General features: G+C 41.4%; 1 protein-coding gene across 1 annotated transcript in view; it reads right to left on the bottom strand.

Moving 5' to 3' along the window:
• The window catches only part of LOC150085117 (uncharacterized), a 173,051-nt gene that overhangs the window by 49,764 nt on the left and 102,820 nt on the right, over positions 1-20,467 (bottom strand). Inside the window, exon 3 of the mRNA XM_090373879.1 lies at positions 17,982-18,012. Coding sequence (XP_090230005.1) covers positions 17,982-18,012 — 31 coding nt within the window. The remainder of the gene's footprint in view (positions 1-17,981; positions 18,013-20,467) is intronic.

Genomic DNA, 20,467 nt, shown 5'->3' with positions numbered 1-20,467 from the left:
GCTACCTGGATTGCATCGGGCTCCGTATTAATGCACAGAAGTCTGCCCAAATGACCATAACTTGCAAGCAGAATAAAAATGACATCTCGATCTCTGTGAACGGGACTAGTGTGGAAAAAGTGCACTCTCACCTGGACCTGGGTCTTAAGTGGGATGACAGACTCACCTTTGCTCAACACTTCGCCCATATGAAGACAAAAATATTCGCCGCTTTATGGGCTACTAGACAGGAACTGGTAGGAATTAGGGATCCTCAGCTAGCGACCAAGTACATTTTAATGTGTGTCCTGCCAATTGTATGCCTCGCAAATCTGGTCATCAGCTCCAGATTCACATTATAAGTCCGTCCTTGGGATCGAGTACTGGTTCTTGCGATGGCTTAACAGAATTGCTGGCCACCCTTTTACTATCTCAAGGGCCATTCTCTACTCAAACCTTAACATCACACCCTGGATGCAGCGGACAATTAACAGGAACATACACACTCTCGCACAAATGCTCACAGGCAGAGTGGATGCTCCAGTCCTGGATAATATTCTAGTCAAACCGCGTGTCACTGCTAGACGTTGCGGGGAAGTAAATAATCCACTGCGTCCAGTCCTGAACAATCTTAGTAGCCTGCAAAGATTCTTCCCATCAAATGCAGCGAAAATATTTAACTCACTACACATAGATGCCGAAAAACTGTGTGAGGATGCAACATACCGGAAAGAGATCTTCCAGGATTCGTACAGACTTACTGAAATATGAATCGGCTGCAAAGTACCAAAGAATTTAGAGTAAAAGAGAAACTTTCTGCTTTCAGAACAATAATAATTTGTTGGCTGTAAAAATATACCTTCTGTAACAGTTATGTAAATATGTAATTTATAGATGGAATTATTAGTGAATTGTAAATATATGAGTTGTATAATGTATGTACAGAATCATCAATGTGTAAATACTATATATATTAAACATAAAATGTGTATATAATATTTCGGGACGAGACTACGTGTTTCAGTATATGTAACCCACTGCACGTAGTATCTCGTACCCTGATATGTACTTAGCACCCTCGTGGCAATTTGCCGTCCCGGGGTGGTTTCCTTATGGAAAATAAACGGATAATAATAATTCCCCCTTGTGGCACTCCTCGCGAGATGGTAAAGCAAGATTGTACCTTTTGGTGCTTAACAGTAAGTTTTCTATGTTCTAGCAGGCTGGTTATTATAGTTAACAAATTTCCTCTTACATTAAAATAATTCTTTAAAATCGCAATGAGCGCTGGAATTGAGACGTTGTCGTAGGTTGTTGTTGAGATATCCAAAAAAATAATATCAATTTGCTTTTTCTCATTTAGTGCTTTCTGCACGCGAAAAAGGGTTTCCAGTAAGTTTGTTATTGTTGATCTACCCGAAATAACTGAGTGCAAATGTGGTGGTCTATGGCTGAAGCAGTGTTGATTGATGGTGGGAAGCAGTGCTTTTTCGAATACCTTCTGTAGGGTGCAGCTGACAGAAATTGGTCTGTAATCCTTAGCCAATTTTGGGTGTTTAATCTTTGGTATTGGGGTTACAATGTAATTTTTCCAGGCTTGCGGGAAAGCTCCTGACCTAATGATTTCCTGATAGATGTGCAGTAATAGATCTATTATAAATGGGCTACTTATTTTAAGGATGAACATTGGAAATTTGTCTGGTCCAACAGTGGCCTTATTGGGCAGATCGTTGATTGCTTTCATTACGCTCTCTTTGGTGATTTGTATTTCACTCAAAGGAGGTCTTGTTGGTTTCCTCTCTTGCCGAATAGTTTCGCTTGTTTATATCTTTCAGGAATTCCAAAATTTTGTTACAATTATCAGTTTTTAATTTGATTCAGTCCGTGCAGGTTACCAAAAGTGTTATTAGCCCATTCCTTGAAAATGCATTCTGTCATATTCTCTGTGCTATTTCTATTGCTAGTAATTCTTTTTGCTCGTTTCAGTTTGTTATGAACAACACTGCAGTGTGCCTGTCTTTTTGCTTTGATGAAATGTGCTCTTTCTTTCTTATAACGAATGTGATCGGCAGGATGACCCGTTCTTTACCATTTTCTATACAGTTTTTGCTTCCTGAGGAAACTTGCTTTCAGTTGTGGGTTGAACCATTCTTTTGTTCTCTCAGATATTTTGATTTCTTTTGCTGCTCCTTCCAATGCTGTTTGGTATAGCTTTTTAGTGATCATTTCTAAAGCTTCTTCGTCTACTGGATTTTCTTGCAACTCATTCCAGTTGTAAGTAGTCAGGTGACTGAGAATGACCTCTGCATTAATATACTTCACGGAGAAAAGATACTTACTTTGCTTTTCCCAGTTCGTGTGGTTACCCTGCATGTATTTGTGTATCTTCAGTGCTGCTTCTATTTCAATGGGATTGTGGTCCGACTTAAATTTTATGCAGTTTTGCGCTAGCCTTATGTCTAAGGAACTATGATACAACAGGTCAAGTTGCTGCATTCCCCTTGTCACTGGTGTCGGAAGCTGCGTTAAGTGCAATGCACCCAATGTCGCATCCAGCTCTTTCTTGGCCTCCCTGTGTTTCGGAAAAGGCAAATTAAAATCTCCCGCTATTATTGTGTCGACTGATGGCTTTAGATTTGCAGCAAGCCAAGCATAGAGTTCGTTTCTTGTCTCCTTTGTGTGCTCAGGTGGGAGGTATATGATGCATAACTGTATTTTCACGTGCTCTTTTGATAAGGTAACGCAAATCCCTTCAAAGGTGTTTGAATTGGTTTTTCGTTCTCTTATAGGCTGGTATTTATTTTGATAGCAAATTATAACTCCCCCTCCTCGCCTATCTGTTCTTCCGGTTCCCACACATTTGCAGTTTGCTGCCGCAGTTAGCCGATCTAACTGTTTTCCATTTCCCAACCAGGTTTCGATTAGGCAAATGAAATCCAGGTCCTCGTACATCATCATCGTTTGTAGGGTGTGGAGCTTATTTGAGATGCTCCTCACGTTTTGTACAAACAGGTGGATGTGATGTTCTGCATCCCCAGCTGGGGGGCAGTTTTTTTGATTGCTATTGAGCCCGATTCCTTGCATCATTTTTAACCAGTGGTCTGGGCCATCTGTCTCTGTAGGGCTTGACTAAGGTACCTACTGGCCAGGCGCTTACGTCTTGTAGGCGAGTTGCTTTATCTGGTGGACAAGAGATTATAAAGGGGGAGTAAGCTGGGTGTCGTGTTTTCAATTGCTGTACTTCCACAGTTATCCCATGTTCGCCCTCATACATGGCTTTAATGTTTCTGGGCTGTGTTGTGGGTTCCAGCCTTGATACAAAAATTTGCTCTCTGGTTGCAACGGAAGTAATGTTGCACATTTCAGAAAACCGTTTGTTTGTTTCAGGTGTGTTACAGGAAGACACGTTAATACTTTCTCTGTGAACTGGATTACGTCGTCGGCTGTCCTCTGTGAGATTAGGCATGAAATTTTGGGATGGGCGGGTTTTTCTACCCTCAAAAGTGTTATGCTTTTTAGGCAGCATAGTGATGTGCGCATAAGTGAGTGGGTTTGCAGGAACATGATTTCAGGGGGAAGATGTAACTCTGGCGTTCGTACTCTTGGAATACATGCATGCCCCAATCATTTCAGTTGATTCCTGTTGTCCTAATATTTCTGAGGCTTCTTTATTTTGGTTTCGACTTTTCCTAGTGGAATGTGTGGAGCCATTTCCTTGTGCTGCCCCTAAAGTTTCACTGGGTTTGGTGCTATTGCTTGCGAGGTCCTGCTGCAAACAGACAGTTCGCGGCTGGGCTTGAGATTCACATATTATTTGGCTGTCTTGTAGTTTTGCAATTCTTTCTGATATGTTTTCCCCCGAATTCAATTCTTTTCTTGTCTTCTGTTTGTGATTTTCAATGCTTTCTGTCCTCCTGTACAATCCATGCGTATCACTTCTACTTTTCTTTGGATAGCTCTGCCTCGCATAGCAAGTTTCGTCGGTTACGGGGGCCGCTGAGCCACCTTGTGCAACGAGGACGGATTCAAAGCATCCTAGCTTTTCCTCCAGTCGTTTAAGGGTGTGCAATATTTTACTGTTTTGTTCTTTGAGAAGAAAATTCTCTTCCTGCAGTTCCTGTAGCATTTTATGTACAGGGATGAAATTGCTTGCGAGGGTTTCAGCGTATTCCACAGCCTGCATCGAAAAGGGGCTGATGCAGTCTGCAAGGATATCCCTTAATTCCGTACGCGAGACATATTCTTTACGGTTCTCTTCCTGCCTTTCCTTCAGACTATGATTGCTCCTCTGTCTAGCGGAAGCCCCTTCAGAGTGCTCGCAGTCTTCCGGGCAAATATTGCATCCCAAGGTTTCAAAAATTGATCCTTCATATGGACCAAGATGCCATTTCCAAGGTCAGTCTGCGAGAGGATTTCTCTTGTTGCTTGTTCAAGGTCATTAATCTGTTCTGTGCAAGAATCTTCACGAATGACTTCATTAGGTGATTCTTCATTATTTTTCTCTGTTTGTTGCCTACAAGGGTGTGCAATATTGAAACTTGCGTTTTCTAGTTTTGTTTAATCTCTTAATATCTACAGAAGTACAATCCGGCTTATTGCAATAGTTTTTGCGACAAGTAACGCATTTAATTATGAAGTCATCATTGGTCAGACAAATGCAGCAAGTAAGCGGCACGGCTGATGCGCTGAAATCTGTCATTCTGCAATGCAAACGGGAGCCGGAATTTCAGTAATTTCGAGGCAGGTAGTCTTTAGTACAACAAGATAGCGCACTTCTTTCATTCGATGACTAGCTGATGGAATATGCAGGTAGGAGTGGGGGAGGTATAATCCCTAACTTTGTCACCGCTTGACCTTGTCCAGAGCTTAAGTGCCGTATTGCCTTAAGCAGAATATTGCTATGTTCCGCTGCACTGCATCGCTATAAACCAACCGTTCCTTTCAACTATTACGCGAAGTATGAATGCTTAAAATCAAGATTAGACATATTACCTGTTCAGGATTCCATTAGTAGACACTATATCCAGATTCCACTTCTCATAAGCTCTCTGTCAATATGCAGTTCATTTATGATCCTTTCAGGTTAACTTAGGTATTTGAGTAATTTTAGGAGCACATAATTCAGTAACTCACTGACCTTCGCCACCTAGAGCAGTCCTGTGTGTGTGTGTGTGTGTGTGTGTGTGTGTGTGTGTGTGTGTGTGTGTGTGTGTGTGTGTGTGTGTGTGTGTGTGTGTGTGTGCTGTTGCCGGCTTGCTGGCGCGGGGTTCTTTTGAATGGCTCCAAACCCTCTTTGGACATTCAGTACGTGACTGTTGAGGTTGGCCATGGTTCTTGCGCAGTTGTGGCCCACCTCCCCGTGGTGTAGACGGACACTGGGCAGGCTTTCCAGGTGATCGCCTGCCTTGTGACAAAACGGCCAGAAACAACTAAAGAACACAACAACACAGACACACACTGCACGAGAATAACGTTACACACATTTCTGGCCTGTTGCAGTGCTTTCTGTAACCATCACAGTGTACAAAGACGGAGTTGAACTTTAGTTCAGGTGCCGTCCTACATAAGATACTGTACATGTCTACATAGGTTCAAGACAGGTATGTATGGCTCTGGATCTATTGCTCTAATTTTTATCTTCATGGGTGGGCTCCCAGGATTTTTTTTTTTTTTTTTTCATAAACTGCGAGACTGTGTAGTCGTCCACACCACGGTAAGGTGGGCTGGAACAGGCTCACCTTACCGCGGTGTGGACGAATACACAGAAGCGGCTTTCTAGGCGATTTCTGCTTCTGGGTAGCCAAGTCAGAACACACACACACGCAATAGTCATTGCATGGGCGAGCTACAACTTTTCTTCCGTGCTCCCACACCGAAATAACTATAAAACTTTGTGATCGGCGTCAACCAAACTGCACCGTTTCATAACTCCTGTTTGAATTGACTAATTTCAAGAATGCTTAAAGCTTATGTCTCCCACAAGATTCTCTGATCCCTAAGCCTAATTAGTTTTTAAAATTCATAACTTTCCATAGAATTAGGCTAAAAATCTACAAAACATCTCAAAATTCATATAAATTTAAAATCTTTAAGACCATAATGAATTCGGATCGACCGAATGAGTCGTTGGATACTTTTCCTACGTTGCCTTCTTCCTCTCAAGTTGATGAGGACAGAGACTCTATTAATAGAATAAGTGCTATAAGTAAAGAAACCAGGATACAAACTTCTAGGCTTGATCCGATGTCATCATCTAAGGAGAGGATTCCTCCACTTCCTCCTGTGGACCAGGATGTTGTTTCTATGAAGGCTTTGTCTGAAGTTACAGACCAATCTTTGACGAATCCTGTTATTAGTGTCCACATTCATCAAGTTTTTACTCTCAGGTCTGCTCTATCTGGCATTATATCCGATGGTGGTAGACTCACCAAGCAAGTAACCACAGAAAGCAAGTAACCATAGAAATCCAAAACATCTGGTCTGCCATGGAACAGATTCTATCTAATGTAATTGTGGAGAATGAACGCCTCAAGGCAAAACTGGAAGAAAAAGATTCTCAAATGGACAAACTTTTACAAAATTCTGGTAAGAAGATGTTCAACCCATGCCAGCTGTGCCTACATCATCTTATGCTCAGGCTACTCAGCTATATACTACGGCGCATAAAATGAATACCAAAGGTATTTCAGGTAAATCTATACCACAACCAACTCAAAAGAACCCCGACGAGGAAAGACGACAGGATCAACCTTCGGACCCCACCCTACCAGAAGGTACGCTACAGGCAAAAACGGTGTACCTCAAAACGGCACTAGAAACTATATTTAAAGACTACCCCAATAGAGTATCGAGTGAAGTTCGGTCCCATATCGTTACCATATTTAATAAATATGGTAACGATATGGGGTGGTGCAAAAGTTTTTGCCAGTATTATTGAGGATACCTTAAAGGTTCAGGGAAACTGCTAGTTAGGGGGGATGTGGGTAATACTGACAGGCGTTTATCTAATAATATTGGTCAATGTAACTCTTGCACATACCTTAAGAGTTCTTATCTGTTACCCCAACTGGACGTATTATCTAGATGTTCTGGGGGCAAAGACGTTTCACGTGCGCGGGTAGCTAATATCAGGGAAGAGAGCCTAAAAAACTTCAAGGGTTGTGTTAGGGTTGTTAAATATACAAGAACAGTAAATCTTAATTGTTTATACAGTAACGTTAGAAGTGTCGTCAATAAAATGAGCGAATTCGAACTGCTGGTTAAAACAAGTAACGCGGACATAATAGGGCTTACAGAGACACCCGGAAATTGGGGATGATGAGTTTCAGTACGGCTTGTATAATGTATTTGGGAAGGATAGGTTAGATAGAAGGGGTGGTGGGGTAATGCTTCTTATCAGAAGCAGCCTGAGTGCGACGATAGCTTTCCCGGATTCAGACGTTTCACATGCTAGTATAGAGTCTGTATGGGTGTGAGATAGTTGGAAACAAAGGTACAATGCGAGTAGGCGTAATCTACAGACCAGGTGATTGTGAAGACTATGACAAAAGCCTCTACATGCAAATGGAATGGGCAAGTAAGCGTCAATGCCTTATTATGGGTGATTTCAATTTGCCTCTAATTGATTGGAGTAAATGGGAAGGAAACTCGACATGGGGAACAAAATTTTTAAATCAACTAGATGACTGTTATTTGTATCAACATGTCAGGGAAAGTACTAGAGAAAAGAATATCCTAGACCTAATCATCACACATGAATCAGATGACATAACAGGGCTGACAGTAGAGGAACCAGTAGCAGGAAGTGATCACGGAGTTCTACGGTGGATGATGACGAGAGAGGTAGCAGAAGTAAAAGGCAAAGGAATGGGTTTTAATTTCAGAAAAGGAAATTACGATGCCTTCAGGTACTACATGGCCTCTATTAACTGGGTAGATATCGCGCAGAGAATGAATACAATTGAACTGTGGTACGCTTTTAAAACATTAATCACAGATGCCTTGAATGCGTATTTACCATTAAAAAAATACTCCACGAGGAGGGTTCCAAGTTGGATGACTAGTGAAGTTGCCGCATTACTTGAGCAGAAAAAGGTGGCATGGAAAGGTTACAGAGCAATAAAAAGTACTGAAGCCTATAACAGCTACAAGGTGATGTGTAATAGAGCCACAGAAAAGGTTCGACAGGCAAAGGCAGTTTATGAGAAATCGCTAGCAAACAGAGCAAAGAGGGGGGATAAAGAATTCTTCACATATATAAATGCCAAGAAGAGCAGGACAAACCAGATCGGACCTTTACGTAAGGGAAAGGGGACAGTAATAAATACACCAGCTGCCGTTGCAGATGAACTCAACAGTTATTTTGCATCGATATTTACAAATGAAAAGCCTTTTGTGGCAATGGGAAATTGTGGGAGCGAAGTTAAAAAATATGTAATTAATGATACTGAAATTTCGCAAGATTATTTAATGAAAAAACTTTCGAGCCTACAGACCAGTAAAGCTCCTGGAGTTGATGGAATATACCCCATAATCTTAAGAGAGGCGGCAAGCGAGTGCATTGAACCATTGAGGCTAATTATGCGAGCATCATTAGACTCTGGGGAGATTCCCTTGGATTGGAAAAGTGCAAATGTATCTCCCATACATAAGGGTGGCTCTAAAAGTGAAGTTGGAAATTATCGACCTGTCAGTCTGACTTCAGCAGTAGGGAAAATCATGGAGGCAATGATCAAGGGTGGAATTCAGGATCATTTGGATAGAATTGAAATTCTCAAGGATACTCAGCATGGTTTCGTAAAGGGAAAATCATGTTTAACAAATCTGGTTCGCTATTTCGAAAGGGTCACTCACGAGCTGGATTTAGGGAATAATTTCGACATTGTTTATTTAAATTTCAGCAAAGCTTTTGACTCAGTCCCACATGAGCGGTTGCTTTATAAGCTGGAACAGGTTGGAATCACTGGGAAAATCCTTAGATGGATAGAAGGATGGCTTCAGGGCAGGAGGCAGAGGGTTGTGATAAATGGCTATTCCTCAGATTGGGTTGAGGTAAGAAGTGGGGTTCCCCAAGGATCAGTATTAGGACCACTGTTGTTTTTAATTTTCATAAACGACATTGATGAAGGGATAGAGGGCGTGATGTCTAAATTTGCAGATGATGTTAAAATTGGAAGAGTAGTTAATGATCACTGTCAAGCTGAGCTTCTTCAGAGAGACCTAGATAGACTTCAGGAATGGTCAGGAAAATGGCAGCTGTGCTTTAATCCAACAAAGTGTAAGGTATTACACCTGGGAAACAGTAATCCCAAAAAAACTTATTCACTTGGTGGAGTTCAACTAAACCCAGTACTGGAGGAAAGGGACTTGGGTGTTACGATACGGTCAGACATGAAATTCTCTGAGCATTGTAAACAGGTTGCAAGGAAGGCCCATGGTGTCCTATCGATGATCTATCGAACTTTTGCAAGTAGAGATAGGGACGTGATAATCCCATTATATAAGGCTTATGTTAGACCACACTTGGAACACTGTGTTCAAGTATGGAGACCGCACCTGAAGAAAGACATCGAGCTTCTTGAAAGGGTGCAAAGAAGGGTAACTCGTGTGGTAAGATCGGCAAAAGGGCGTCCTTATGAAGAAAGACTTCGAATATGTGGGTTGCAGAGTTTGGAAACTAGACACCTCAGAGGAGATTTGATTGAGGTGTTTAAGGCTCTGAGAGGCATCAGTAAAATGAATGAGGACGAAATTTTCAAGATTATAAATGATGCTAGAACTAGGGGACATAAATTCAAGTTACGGGGGGAAATGTTTAGATTGGACTGCAGGAAGTTCTATTTTAGCCAGCGAGTTATAAATTACTGGAATAAGTTGCCTTCATGGGTGGTAGAGGCCGACAGTTTGGGGAAATTCAAAGGTCATCTGGATAGTACATTCGCGTAAGGGAAGCGCATAGGATGATAGGTTTAATTTCCTTTTTATTTATTTTTTATTTTATTATTATTTTTTTATTTATTAATTATTATTATTTAGTTATTTATTTATTTATTATTTTTTTTTTATCATTGTTTTGTTCGGATTTTTTATTATTTTTTTTTTTTTTTGGCTGGTGCAGCATAAGCCATAGGCTTTCTTGCACCATGCGGCCGTTACTAATACTAAATTAGAAGTGTTACTGTCAATATAGTTCCTATTTTCAAAAAAGGTGATAAAAATGATGTAACTGATTACAGACCCATAACTTTGCAAAACAGCCTGGCTAACCTCTTCGACACAGCAGTACACAAACATCTCTTCGAATTCTTCAGGCCTTTCATCGATCAGAATCAGCATGGTTTCTGCAGTGGCAAGTCAGTAGTCACAAATTTACTTCCTTTCTGGCAATACACCTCTGAAGCTCTTGATAACCACCTACAAGTTGATGCACTCTACACAGACTGAGCAATGCAGACAGGCTGCCAGGGCAGGTCATGGGGTTTTGTCAATGATATATAGGAATTTAGCTAGCGGGGAAAAGGAGGTGATTATCCCTCTGTATAAGGCAATGGTCAGGCCACGCCTTGAGTACTGCGTACAGGTCTGGAGGCCTCATTTCAAGAAGGATGTAGATTTGCTTGAGCGTGTACAGAGAAGAGCAACACGATTGGTGAGGGGAATGAAGGGATCCTCTTACCAAGAGAGGCTTAAGTTCTGCAAATTGCAGTGGCTGGAGACTAGGCACCTGCGCGGTGATCTGATTGAGGTGTATAAGGCCTTGAATGAGCACGCTGAATTCTGATGGGATCCTTCTACTCGTTCAGATTACGAACCTAAGGGGGCATAAATTCAAATTAAGAAAAGACAGATGTAGATTGGATGTGCGGAAATTTGCCTTTAGCCAGCGGGTGGTTAATTGCTGGAACAAACTTCCATCTGTCGTTGTGGAAGTTGATAGGTTAAATAAATTTAAGGAGGAACTGGACAGGCATTTGGAGGGAATGGTGTGATTTTTTTTTGGCTGATGCTGCATAAGCTCATACACTTGCTTTCTTGCATCAAATGCCACTGCTACTACTACTACTACTACTACTACTACATATCTAAGGCATTTGATAAAGTCCCGCACGAGCAACTTCTGTAAGAACTTAAGCTATATGGTATCCGTGACCCTTTGCTCTCATGACTACGCAGCTATATTTCTCATCGTTCCTTGAGTGTTATCATCAATTAAGTGAACTCAGACTGTTTTATATCACTAAGTGGAACACCACAAGGCTCCCCCTTACGTCCCCTTCTCTTCATTGTTTTCGTAAATGATCTTCCTTCTTTCATCTACACCTCCAATCTTCAAGTTGCTCTCTATGCAGATGATCTTAAGATCTACTCAGCAGTGAAGGAGATTACCGATTCTCAACAGATTGAATGTACTCTCAATAAATTCTCTCTGTGGCTATCTCTGAATGGCTTGTCTGCTAACCCCTCGAAGTGCAAAGTAATCTCTTTCTCATCTTGCAGATCTCCACAACTAATGAATACGGAGTACACTGTTAACTCTGCGATCATCGAAAGGTGTGACCAAGTTAACGACTTGGGGATTCCCTTTTTCCAGCAGTGCTAAATTCGATGTCCTTAAAATCACCAGCAAAGCATTGAAAACACTGGGATTCATCAAACGGAACACATACAAGTTCGAAAACTACAGATATGCGGTTATCCTTTATAAAACTATTGTTCTGCCAATCCTTGAATTCAGTTCACCCATCTGGAATCCTCACACAAAGACTTTAACTAACAAAATTGAAGCAGTCCAAAAAAACTTTATCCGTTACCTTACGTACCGCAATCCTCTATTCTATCACTCAGTGTATTATGAATCGCTGTGTGATTACTTTCATCTGAGGACTGTGTGCACTAGAAGAGTTACTGCTGGCATCGCCCTTCTAGCCAAAGTAATCACTGGAATTTACGAAGCATCTGATATCCTGAGTAAAATAAACTTCAATGCTCCTTGTAGACAAGTCAGGAACCTTACACCGTTTCGCCTTGACTCTGCCAACACGGACTTAATGAAGTTCAGTCCACTGAACAGAATCAGCAAATCAGCAAATGACTCTCGCATTGACTTCTTTGACAACTCCCAATCACTGATGAACTCCATCCACAAGTTTGCCTCTTCTCTTAAACTGCAAAGTGACTAGCTCACATCTAATTATTATTTGTTATATTATTTTTCTATTCTCTAACGGATTAATTATTACTTGTTTTACCGGTAACTTAACTTAATACAATCCTCTTTTGTACATATGATTTTAATGTTTGAATCAATGTTTATCTTCCTGTTGGATTTCATATTTTTGTTATTATGTTTATTGATCTGATCTCAGATACACTCTTCATGGTCACCTGTTGTGTATCTTGTTATTAATAAATATAAAAATAAAAATTCAATACTACGTGTCCAGGGGTGGTCTCGGGTGGGGACAAATCGAATGAGATCGACTACAACGGAGGGATTGCAAGCGATGTCTGCCTCATGTTAACCTGTCCGAACAATTCCCCATAAATGCTTCTAACAAAATGTACGCATCGTGAGCAACAGACTCCACCCCCTACAAACCACCACGTTACTTTCTGAATATGAGTTCAACCGATCGAAGGAAACGTGGTTATCGCAACGAAGGCTACTGGATGTAAGAGGTTAATCTCACGCTGGTTTCAGCCTCCGTGATTCTAGCCATGGCAGAAGCGGTGTAGCGTTACCTTTCTGTTCTCATCCAGTAATAAATGGCCCAAATTCCAAGTCACCAAATATATGCCCGGTATCTTCTGATGTATTTAGCCTGGCTACCCGGTCGTGTCTATGAGGGTACTCAGTCTGGATGATAACCTTCCGCAGTGGTGTGTTGGATCGTGTCTGAGGCCAGGTGGCATCGTCGACATGTCATTATTCATCGTGCCTACGGTGGCGCCTCGACTTGCGTCTATCTGCACGTGAAAATCCGAATTTAGGCGGAACTTTTGCAAAACGTGCCTGTTGGGAAGAGGCCTCTGCGCCACCGGGGAACGGTCGGAACACGGACGTTCCCTCCCCCGATGGCCGTCGCCAGGCACATTAAAACCGGGCCCGAGTCCACCATTCTGACAGTGCCTCGTGCAGTGAAGTCCCGCACCCACCGGAAGTAACATACGGTAGGCGATCCCACTCCCAGGTTGCCAAAAAAAAAAAAAAAAATAAAAATAAATAAATAAATAAACTAAGAAAAAATAAATAACAACAATAACAAATTAAATAATATATAAAAATATATAAAAATATAAAGAAAATAAAAATAAATAAACAAATTAAAAAAATAAAAATAAATAAATAAATTAAAAATAATAATAATTAAATATGTAAAAAAAATTCGGACACTGGAAGAACTATCCAACAACCCCTTGTCCAAACAAACAAATAAAAAAATCACAGAGGGCGCAGATTTGGGAAACCATCGGTGGCGCCAGAACGTAAATACTATGCAGCCTTGGACACCACAAGCTTCACCTCGCCAGTCCTTTACATTTCCCCCTTACTGATCTGCCCCCACCTCCCAGTGTTGTTAGACAGACAGACAGACATTGCGCAGGGCTTTCCAGGTGATTGCGTTCGTGGAGGCCAAAAATAACACACACACACACACACACACACACACACACACACACACACACATACACACACACTCTGGCTTATGTTACCCATTTATGGACTAATTCAATGGAAAGGTTCCGGGAAACACAAGTAATTGCTCTTGACATTTCAAAGGCTTTCGACAGTGTTTGGCATAAAGGTCTCCTAAACAAGCTTCCATCTTATGGTTTATCAACTATTTTCTCTCTGGTCACTCATTGAGGGTGATGGTAGATGGCTCTCTGTCTTCTAACTTCTCCACTAATGCCGTTGTCCCCCAAAGGCTCAGTTCTTTCCTCCACTCTTTTCCTCTCGTATATCAATGACCTTCTTCCATTGACTGGAAATCCTATCCATAGTTTTGCAGATGACAGCACATTGCATTCCACTTTCCATTTTGAGAAACCTTGTCCTGCTCAATCAGCTTCAACTTCACGAAAATCTGCTACCAATTCCTTAAATGCGGATCTTCAGGTAATTCTCCAGTGGGGCAAAGACAACTTAGTTGATTTCAACCCTTCTAAAACTCAGTCTTGTCTTATATCTCGCAAAAAGGATTCTTCTGCTCCCTTCTTATTTTTAGTGACACTCCGATTTCTAGGCAAAATGATATATCTCTTTTTGGGATTACCCTGACTTCTAATCTCTCTTGGCACAAGCACATTAGAAATATTGCTTCCTCTGCATCTAAAAAACTTGGTTTTTTTCTTTCGCTCTCGGCGTTACTTTTCTCCCAAACAGCTGCTCACTCTGTACAAATCGCAAATCCGCCCTACCATGGAATATTGTTCCCACATCTGGGGTGGTGCCCCCAAAACCTCTCTCAGGCTTCTTGATTCCATTCAGAAGAGGGCAGTTAGGTTAATTAATGATTCATCTCTGACAGAATCCCTCCACTCGCTTTTTCATAGACGCACTGTTTCTGCTGCATGCCTCTTCCTCAGATACTTCCATGGGCACTGTTCTTCTGAATTGGCTTCTATAATTCCCGCTCTCTCTTTCAAAACAGTCCGAACACGTGCTGCCACCAGCCAACATCCATTTACTGTCCAACTTCAAACTCACAGAACCAACTTTTCATCTTCCATGTTTATTCATTCAACTGCCGTTTTCTGGAACAACCTTCCTTCATACGTATTTCCTGAAAATTACAATGTACAGAAGTTCAAGTCCAATGTCAACAAATATCTTCTTTCGTCTTCTCAACCTCCAACCCAAGCACGGTACTAAGTAGTACAGGTTCTAATACCTCTCGTGTTTGGGGTTTACATTAAAAAAAAATACAAAAAACAACGAATCAGACGCATTTCTGGCGTTCTACAGAGTTTGTGCGTCGTCACAAAGTGCCTGGGCGGAGTTGGACCAACGTTCCGCAGTTGCAGTACATAGACATGCACTTTGCGCATCTCCAGTGCAGTCTTCTTCTCCACCATCCGATGTAAAGAGATTCCCGGTTGTCATGATGAGATGAATGAATAAGGTCAGACGCAACCCATTCATAATTTGACCCCAGGGCCGGCCCTTTCATGTACCAACCTAAATTTCGCTCCCTGGAGAATTCATATTGCATCCAGGAATGCTTTCTGGAGATACTTTTTTTTTTTTTTTTTACATACATTTTTATTACATATATACAAAAATAGAAACACTTTCCATTTACAATCATCGCATTCTGCGTGAGAAACAACTCTAATTATTCAAATTCACTTGCAAGCAATAAATAGCAATAAAAGATATACTCTGTGTGTGTGTGTATGTGTGTATACGGATGTACTTGTTTTGGGTGGCACCTACACGTTTAGTCGAACTCCACCTTGCGAAATCTGTGTTGAGAGAGAGAGAGAGAGAGAGAGAGAGAGAGAGAGAGAGAGAGAGAGAGTGTAACTCTGATGTCTACACTTCACAGCGATCAACACCCTGTCAATCACTGCCCATTTCTAAGCATGAGTAGTTGTGCCTACTTCTATCATTCCAGTGCTGCTGCACCAATTTGTCGTCCAGTGGAAGGAGTGCAATACCAAAAGACAGAAGCCCTCAGGCTGCCCAACTCGAGGGAAAAAAAAATAAAAAATTCTATGTATAGTTAATACCATTATATATATTGAATGTTATCACTAATTGAAGAACACAACATTTGGTTTCTAAGTTAATAGTTGTAAGGTAGAAATATAATTTCGTGAATACATCAGTCTACTGTCCACTTCTAGAAGTAGTAAGCAAGGTGCGTCTTCTTTTAAACACCTTGTCAGAAAAGGATTGGAATGCTGCAAAGTTCTTCGCATTTTGAATCAAAATATCATATCGAGGTTGTCAGTCCTAATAGGTTGAGTGTTGTTAAATAGTTCTTGCCTGAAGTCGTCATAAGCCGGGCAATGAAGCAGTACTTGCCTCCAGTCTTCTACTGCCCCACAAAAACACAAAGGGTCAGGTTCAAGTCCAAATTTACACAATTTATCCCGCAGTAAACCATGTCCAGTTATTAAATATTACGTTGTCATTGAAGGATAAAACCATCCCATAACTTTCTTATTTACAGCAAATGTTGGATCTTCAATGAACTCCCTGGTAGTGAGTCCTGTTTCACTGGATTGCCATCTGTATTTCTACTTCTCAGTGAGTTTTGTCCAAAGATTAATTTTATCCTGCCGAATGTCTGTGGCTGGATTATTTACAATGTCCAGGACTTTCTTGGAGTTAGAAATCATGCCTCGGAATGCCACAAAAAGGTCAATCGCGATACAACCTGAGATCACTTGTAAAGCATTGGTTGATGTTGCTATGCAGCATCTGTGTGTGTGTTGGCAATATCATCTTTCTCTGCAATGATAAGAGTTTGGCTTTCACTGTGACGTTAGTAACCTAGGAAACCATATGGCATCCGCATATACTACAATTGGCAAAAATATAGCCTTATAATATAATGCCAACGTTCTGTGCTTTATACCCCATTCAGCTCTTGAGAGCCTAATCACATTGGCAGTAAACGTCTTAATCTTTTTAGATAAGTTGTTCACGTGGGGATAAAAGAAAATTTATCATCAATTAAGAGACCAAGATATTTATTTTGAGAAACATAAGGAATTTGGACATTGTTGATATGAAGTTTAGGAGGTCTGTTATAATCCAGTTTATTGTTGAAGATCATCATTTTAGTTTTCGTCTCAGAAATTTTAAATTTGTGTATTCAGCAACTCATCCAGGATTTCTTTCCCATGTGTTTCTAGCAAAAGTCTTGACCTGCCTAGTATGCACAGCGCTAAATCTTCGGCATATATAATTTTATTGCACATTTGACTTTCTTTTAGTAACCATTGGTCTAAAACAAAATTCCAGAGGAGAGGACCGAGGCACAAGGATCGAGCCTTGTGGGCATCCTCTGGAAATGAATTTTGAAAATACCAAGTGTTGTGAGATGACTTTTATCTGCCTATTTGAAAAATAAGATCTAATAACCTGATATAGTAAATCATCACCCTCTGCCTCTCGAAGTGATTCTGAGGGCGCTCTCCCACCAGAGTGTATCGAAAGCGCCCTCAAAGTCTATAAAAACAACCTCATGTATTTTTTGTCTGGAGATACTGCAGCCCTCAGTCGTCGAGGATTTATCTCTGCTCTCCGTGCTGGACGCAGTAATCGCAACCCCACCCTACCGTTACATTGTCCGCTGTCCAACTTCTCCTTTTTAAACACTTTCTTCGGGAACAACGCGGTCGACCCTTTTAATTGATTGGCAAAAGACCACCCTGGGAAATACTGCGGAGGCAAGCAGTACGGTGAGAAGAGCAGTCCCATCTGAAGCCCGCGTTTACTTCAAAGTGTGGAACGGGAGGATCCCGATGGAAACCCCTCGGATAAAGGCGGGGCGAGTTAAGACGTAAAGCCCCGTAATAAGGAGCTGCGGAGTAATACGATATAAAAATATGCGATGAAACCTCGAGGCAACACACGCTGCTTTGCTTTGAACCTTTACTTTTGTGAGGTGCTGTACTAATTTTGCCCCTTCTGGTAATGTAAACAGTTGCGATTTCCGCCTTTCTGCCCACCCTTCAAGCGGTCGGGTGTGTAGGGGGAAGCAAACACTTTCTGGAAGAAAAGAGAATGAATAATGAAGAGGAGGCTATTAGCCTCCTCCACCTCCTCCTCCTCCTCCAAACAGCGTGGATTGTTTGCCGCTTCAAACGATGCTTAAATTTGAATAATCGCGACGAACACTGCTTTACCCCTCACCCCTCAGAAAATCCGCTGACCGTCGCTGTCCGTGTCCACCAAAGCCGGGGGGGGGGGGTTCACCAAATGCAGCAGTTTTGTTACAACGGCAAAGAACTTTAAAAGAGGTACACAAGAGGGAGCCACTTACCGTGTTTAGTCGTGGACAGGACGTTCGGATCCTGAAAGAGAAAAGAAAACTGGTTATGACAAATTTCTGTGGACATTAATTTTTTATACTCACATAAATACAGTAGTTGACAATTAAAATGAACCGGCGAGCGCTTACAAAGCCGCAATGCGACAATCGGGTACACTGCTTTAACGAAATATTAGGAACGTCACGAAACACTTGAATACGAGAACGAAGGGCAGAGAGAGATTACCAGGTTTCGACCCGGGTTTGGAACACACTTCGATGAAAGCGGGGCTGCGGCTAATCTCTGTAGTAACGGCAACAAACAAACTGCCGTCTCGTGGCCATTGAAGTCTCGATGCAGCCATCCCCCTCGTAACTTCAGTTCTCGACGATATCCGAACTCGATTCAGTTTCCATGACAACGGACTTTTTAAACGCATCCTGCGAGTCGGAAAGAGGTCAGGGAAGTCTCTCTCTTTGAGGTGCGGATTCGTCTGTTCACGAACGGCGCACAATGAGACGGGGGGAGGGAGGGAGGGGAAGAGCTTACCGGGAATGGATGATGAGGTTTGCTATTTGGTAGCGAACACTACGACGACGACCCCTTAATTAGAACGTGTCTCCCTTTGTTTTAAATCCTTTCGGCGTGCTCCAAGGGGAAGGAGTTGAACTTCAATGCCACGGGAGCCGGACCGTGACCGTTGAACAGGAGTCACGCCCCTCCTCGGGAGACCAATTAACGGCGTTTTTAGGCCACTGGGCTACGGAGTTGACGAAATGTGCGAAGCAACACTAGGTCAAAGTCCCCCTGCGGGGCTGAACGACGTCACACCCTGCCTCGAGGGTACCACGGGAAGCTTCTGTCGGAGGATGCGCGAGTTTTGTCGGGTCGCATCGAACACGGATCAGGTCGGTTCAGCCGAGGGTGCCATATTTCATTTATCACCCTTTCGAGACAGCTTTTGGCTGGGGAGTGCACTTACGTTTGGGGTTCAAAATTCACACTCTTATTTACAAAGTCAGTTTTCACAAAATTTGAAGAAACAGAATGACGAGGGGTTCTTACGGGGGTTTTAATTGTTCTCCTCATCAGAAGCCGACAATTTAACGACGAAATTGCAGTCAAAATTTGTAACGTGGTTTTTATTTATTATTTTTATTAATAAGAAGATAGAGAAGAGGTAACCTCGAAGAGTGAATGGGGGAGCAGAACAATGAACACAGTTGGTAACAATAATAATGAATCCAACAGGAAGTGAAACCATTCATATATATGGATTGAAACATTAAAATCATAATTATGTACAAAAGAGGTACAAAATTAAGTTAAGTTACCAATAAAACAAATAATAAATTAATTAATTGGAGAATGGAAAAATAATAAAACGAATAATAATAATAATAAACTAAAATAATTAGATGTGAGCTAGTCACTTTGCAGTTTAAGAGAAGAGGCAAACTTGTGGATGGAGTTCATCAGTGATTGGGAGTTGTCAAAGAAGTCAATGAGAGAGTCATTTGCTGATTCTCTTCAGTGAACTGAACTTCATAAAGTCCGTGGTGGCAGAGTCAAGGCAAAATGGTGTAAGATTCCTGACTTGTCTGCAAGGAGCATTGAAGTTTATTTTACTCAGGATATCAGATGCTTCATAAATTCCAGTGATTACTTTGGCTAGGAGGGCGATGTCAGCAGTAACTCTTCTAGTGCACAGAGGCCTCAGATGAAAGTAATCACACAGCGATTCATAATACACTGAGTGATAGAATAGAAGGTTACTAAGGACATCTTCTATTTTATTAATTAAAGTGTACGTGTGAAGATTCCAGATGGCTGAGCTGAATTCAAGAATTGGGAGAAAAGTGGTTTTACATAGGACAGCAGCCCACTTTTGCAGTTTTTGAACTTCCTTTTCATAAACCCCAGTGTTTTGAATGCTTTGCTGGTGATTTTAAGGACAGGGTTGGCATCGAATTTAGCACTGCTGGAGAAGAGAATCCCCAAGTCGTCAACTTGATCACAGAGTTAATACTGTACTCCGTATTTATTAGTTGTGGAGATCTGCCGGATGAGAAAGAGATTACCTTGCACTTCGAGGGATTAGCAGACAAGCCATTCAGAGCTAGCCACAAAGAGAATTTATTGAGGAAGTATTGAAGCTGCTGAGAATCCGTTGTCTCCTTCACTACTGAGCAGATCTTAAGATCATCTGCGTAGAAAACAACTTGAATATTGAAGGTGCAGATGAAAGAAAGAAGATCATTTATGAAAACAATGAAAAGTAGAGGACAGAGCCTTTTGTGGTATAAAACGGTGCGAATTCACTTGATTGATGATAACTCTGAAGAAACGATGCGTAATATATTATTATTATTATTATTATCTGTTTATTTCTCTTTCAAGACACCCATAGACAGCACGTGGCTAGAGGGTGTGGTTACATTATATCAGAATTTACGAGCATTTTTACACGAACTTATTTACAAAATTTGAAGATGAA

Source organism: Mastigoproctus giganteus, chromosome 5, assembly GCF_048544385.1.
Source record: "Mastigoproctus giganteus isolate SK-2022 chromosome 5, ASM4854438v1, whole genome shotgun sequence".
NCBI classification, from domain to species: Eukaryota; Metazoa; Arthropoda; class Arachnida; order Uropygi; family Thelyphonidae; genus Mastigoproctus; species Mastigoproctus giganteus.
This window is presented reverse-complemented; position numbering and strand designations above follow the sequence as displayed.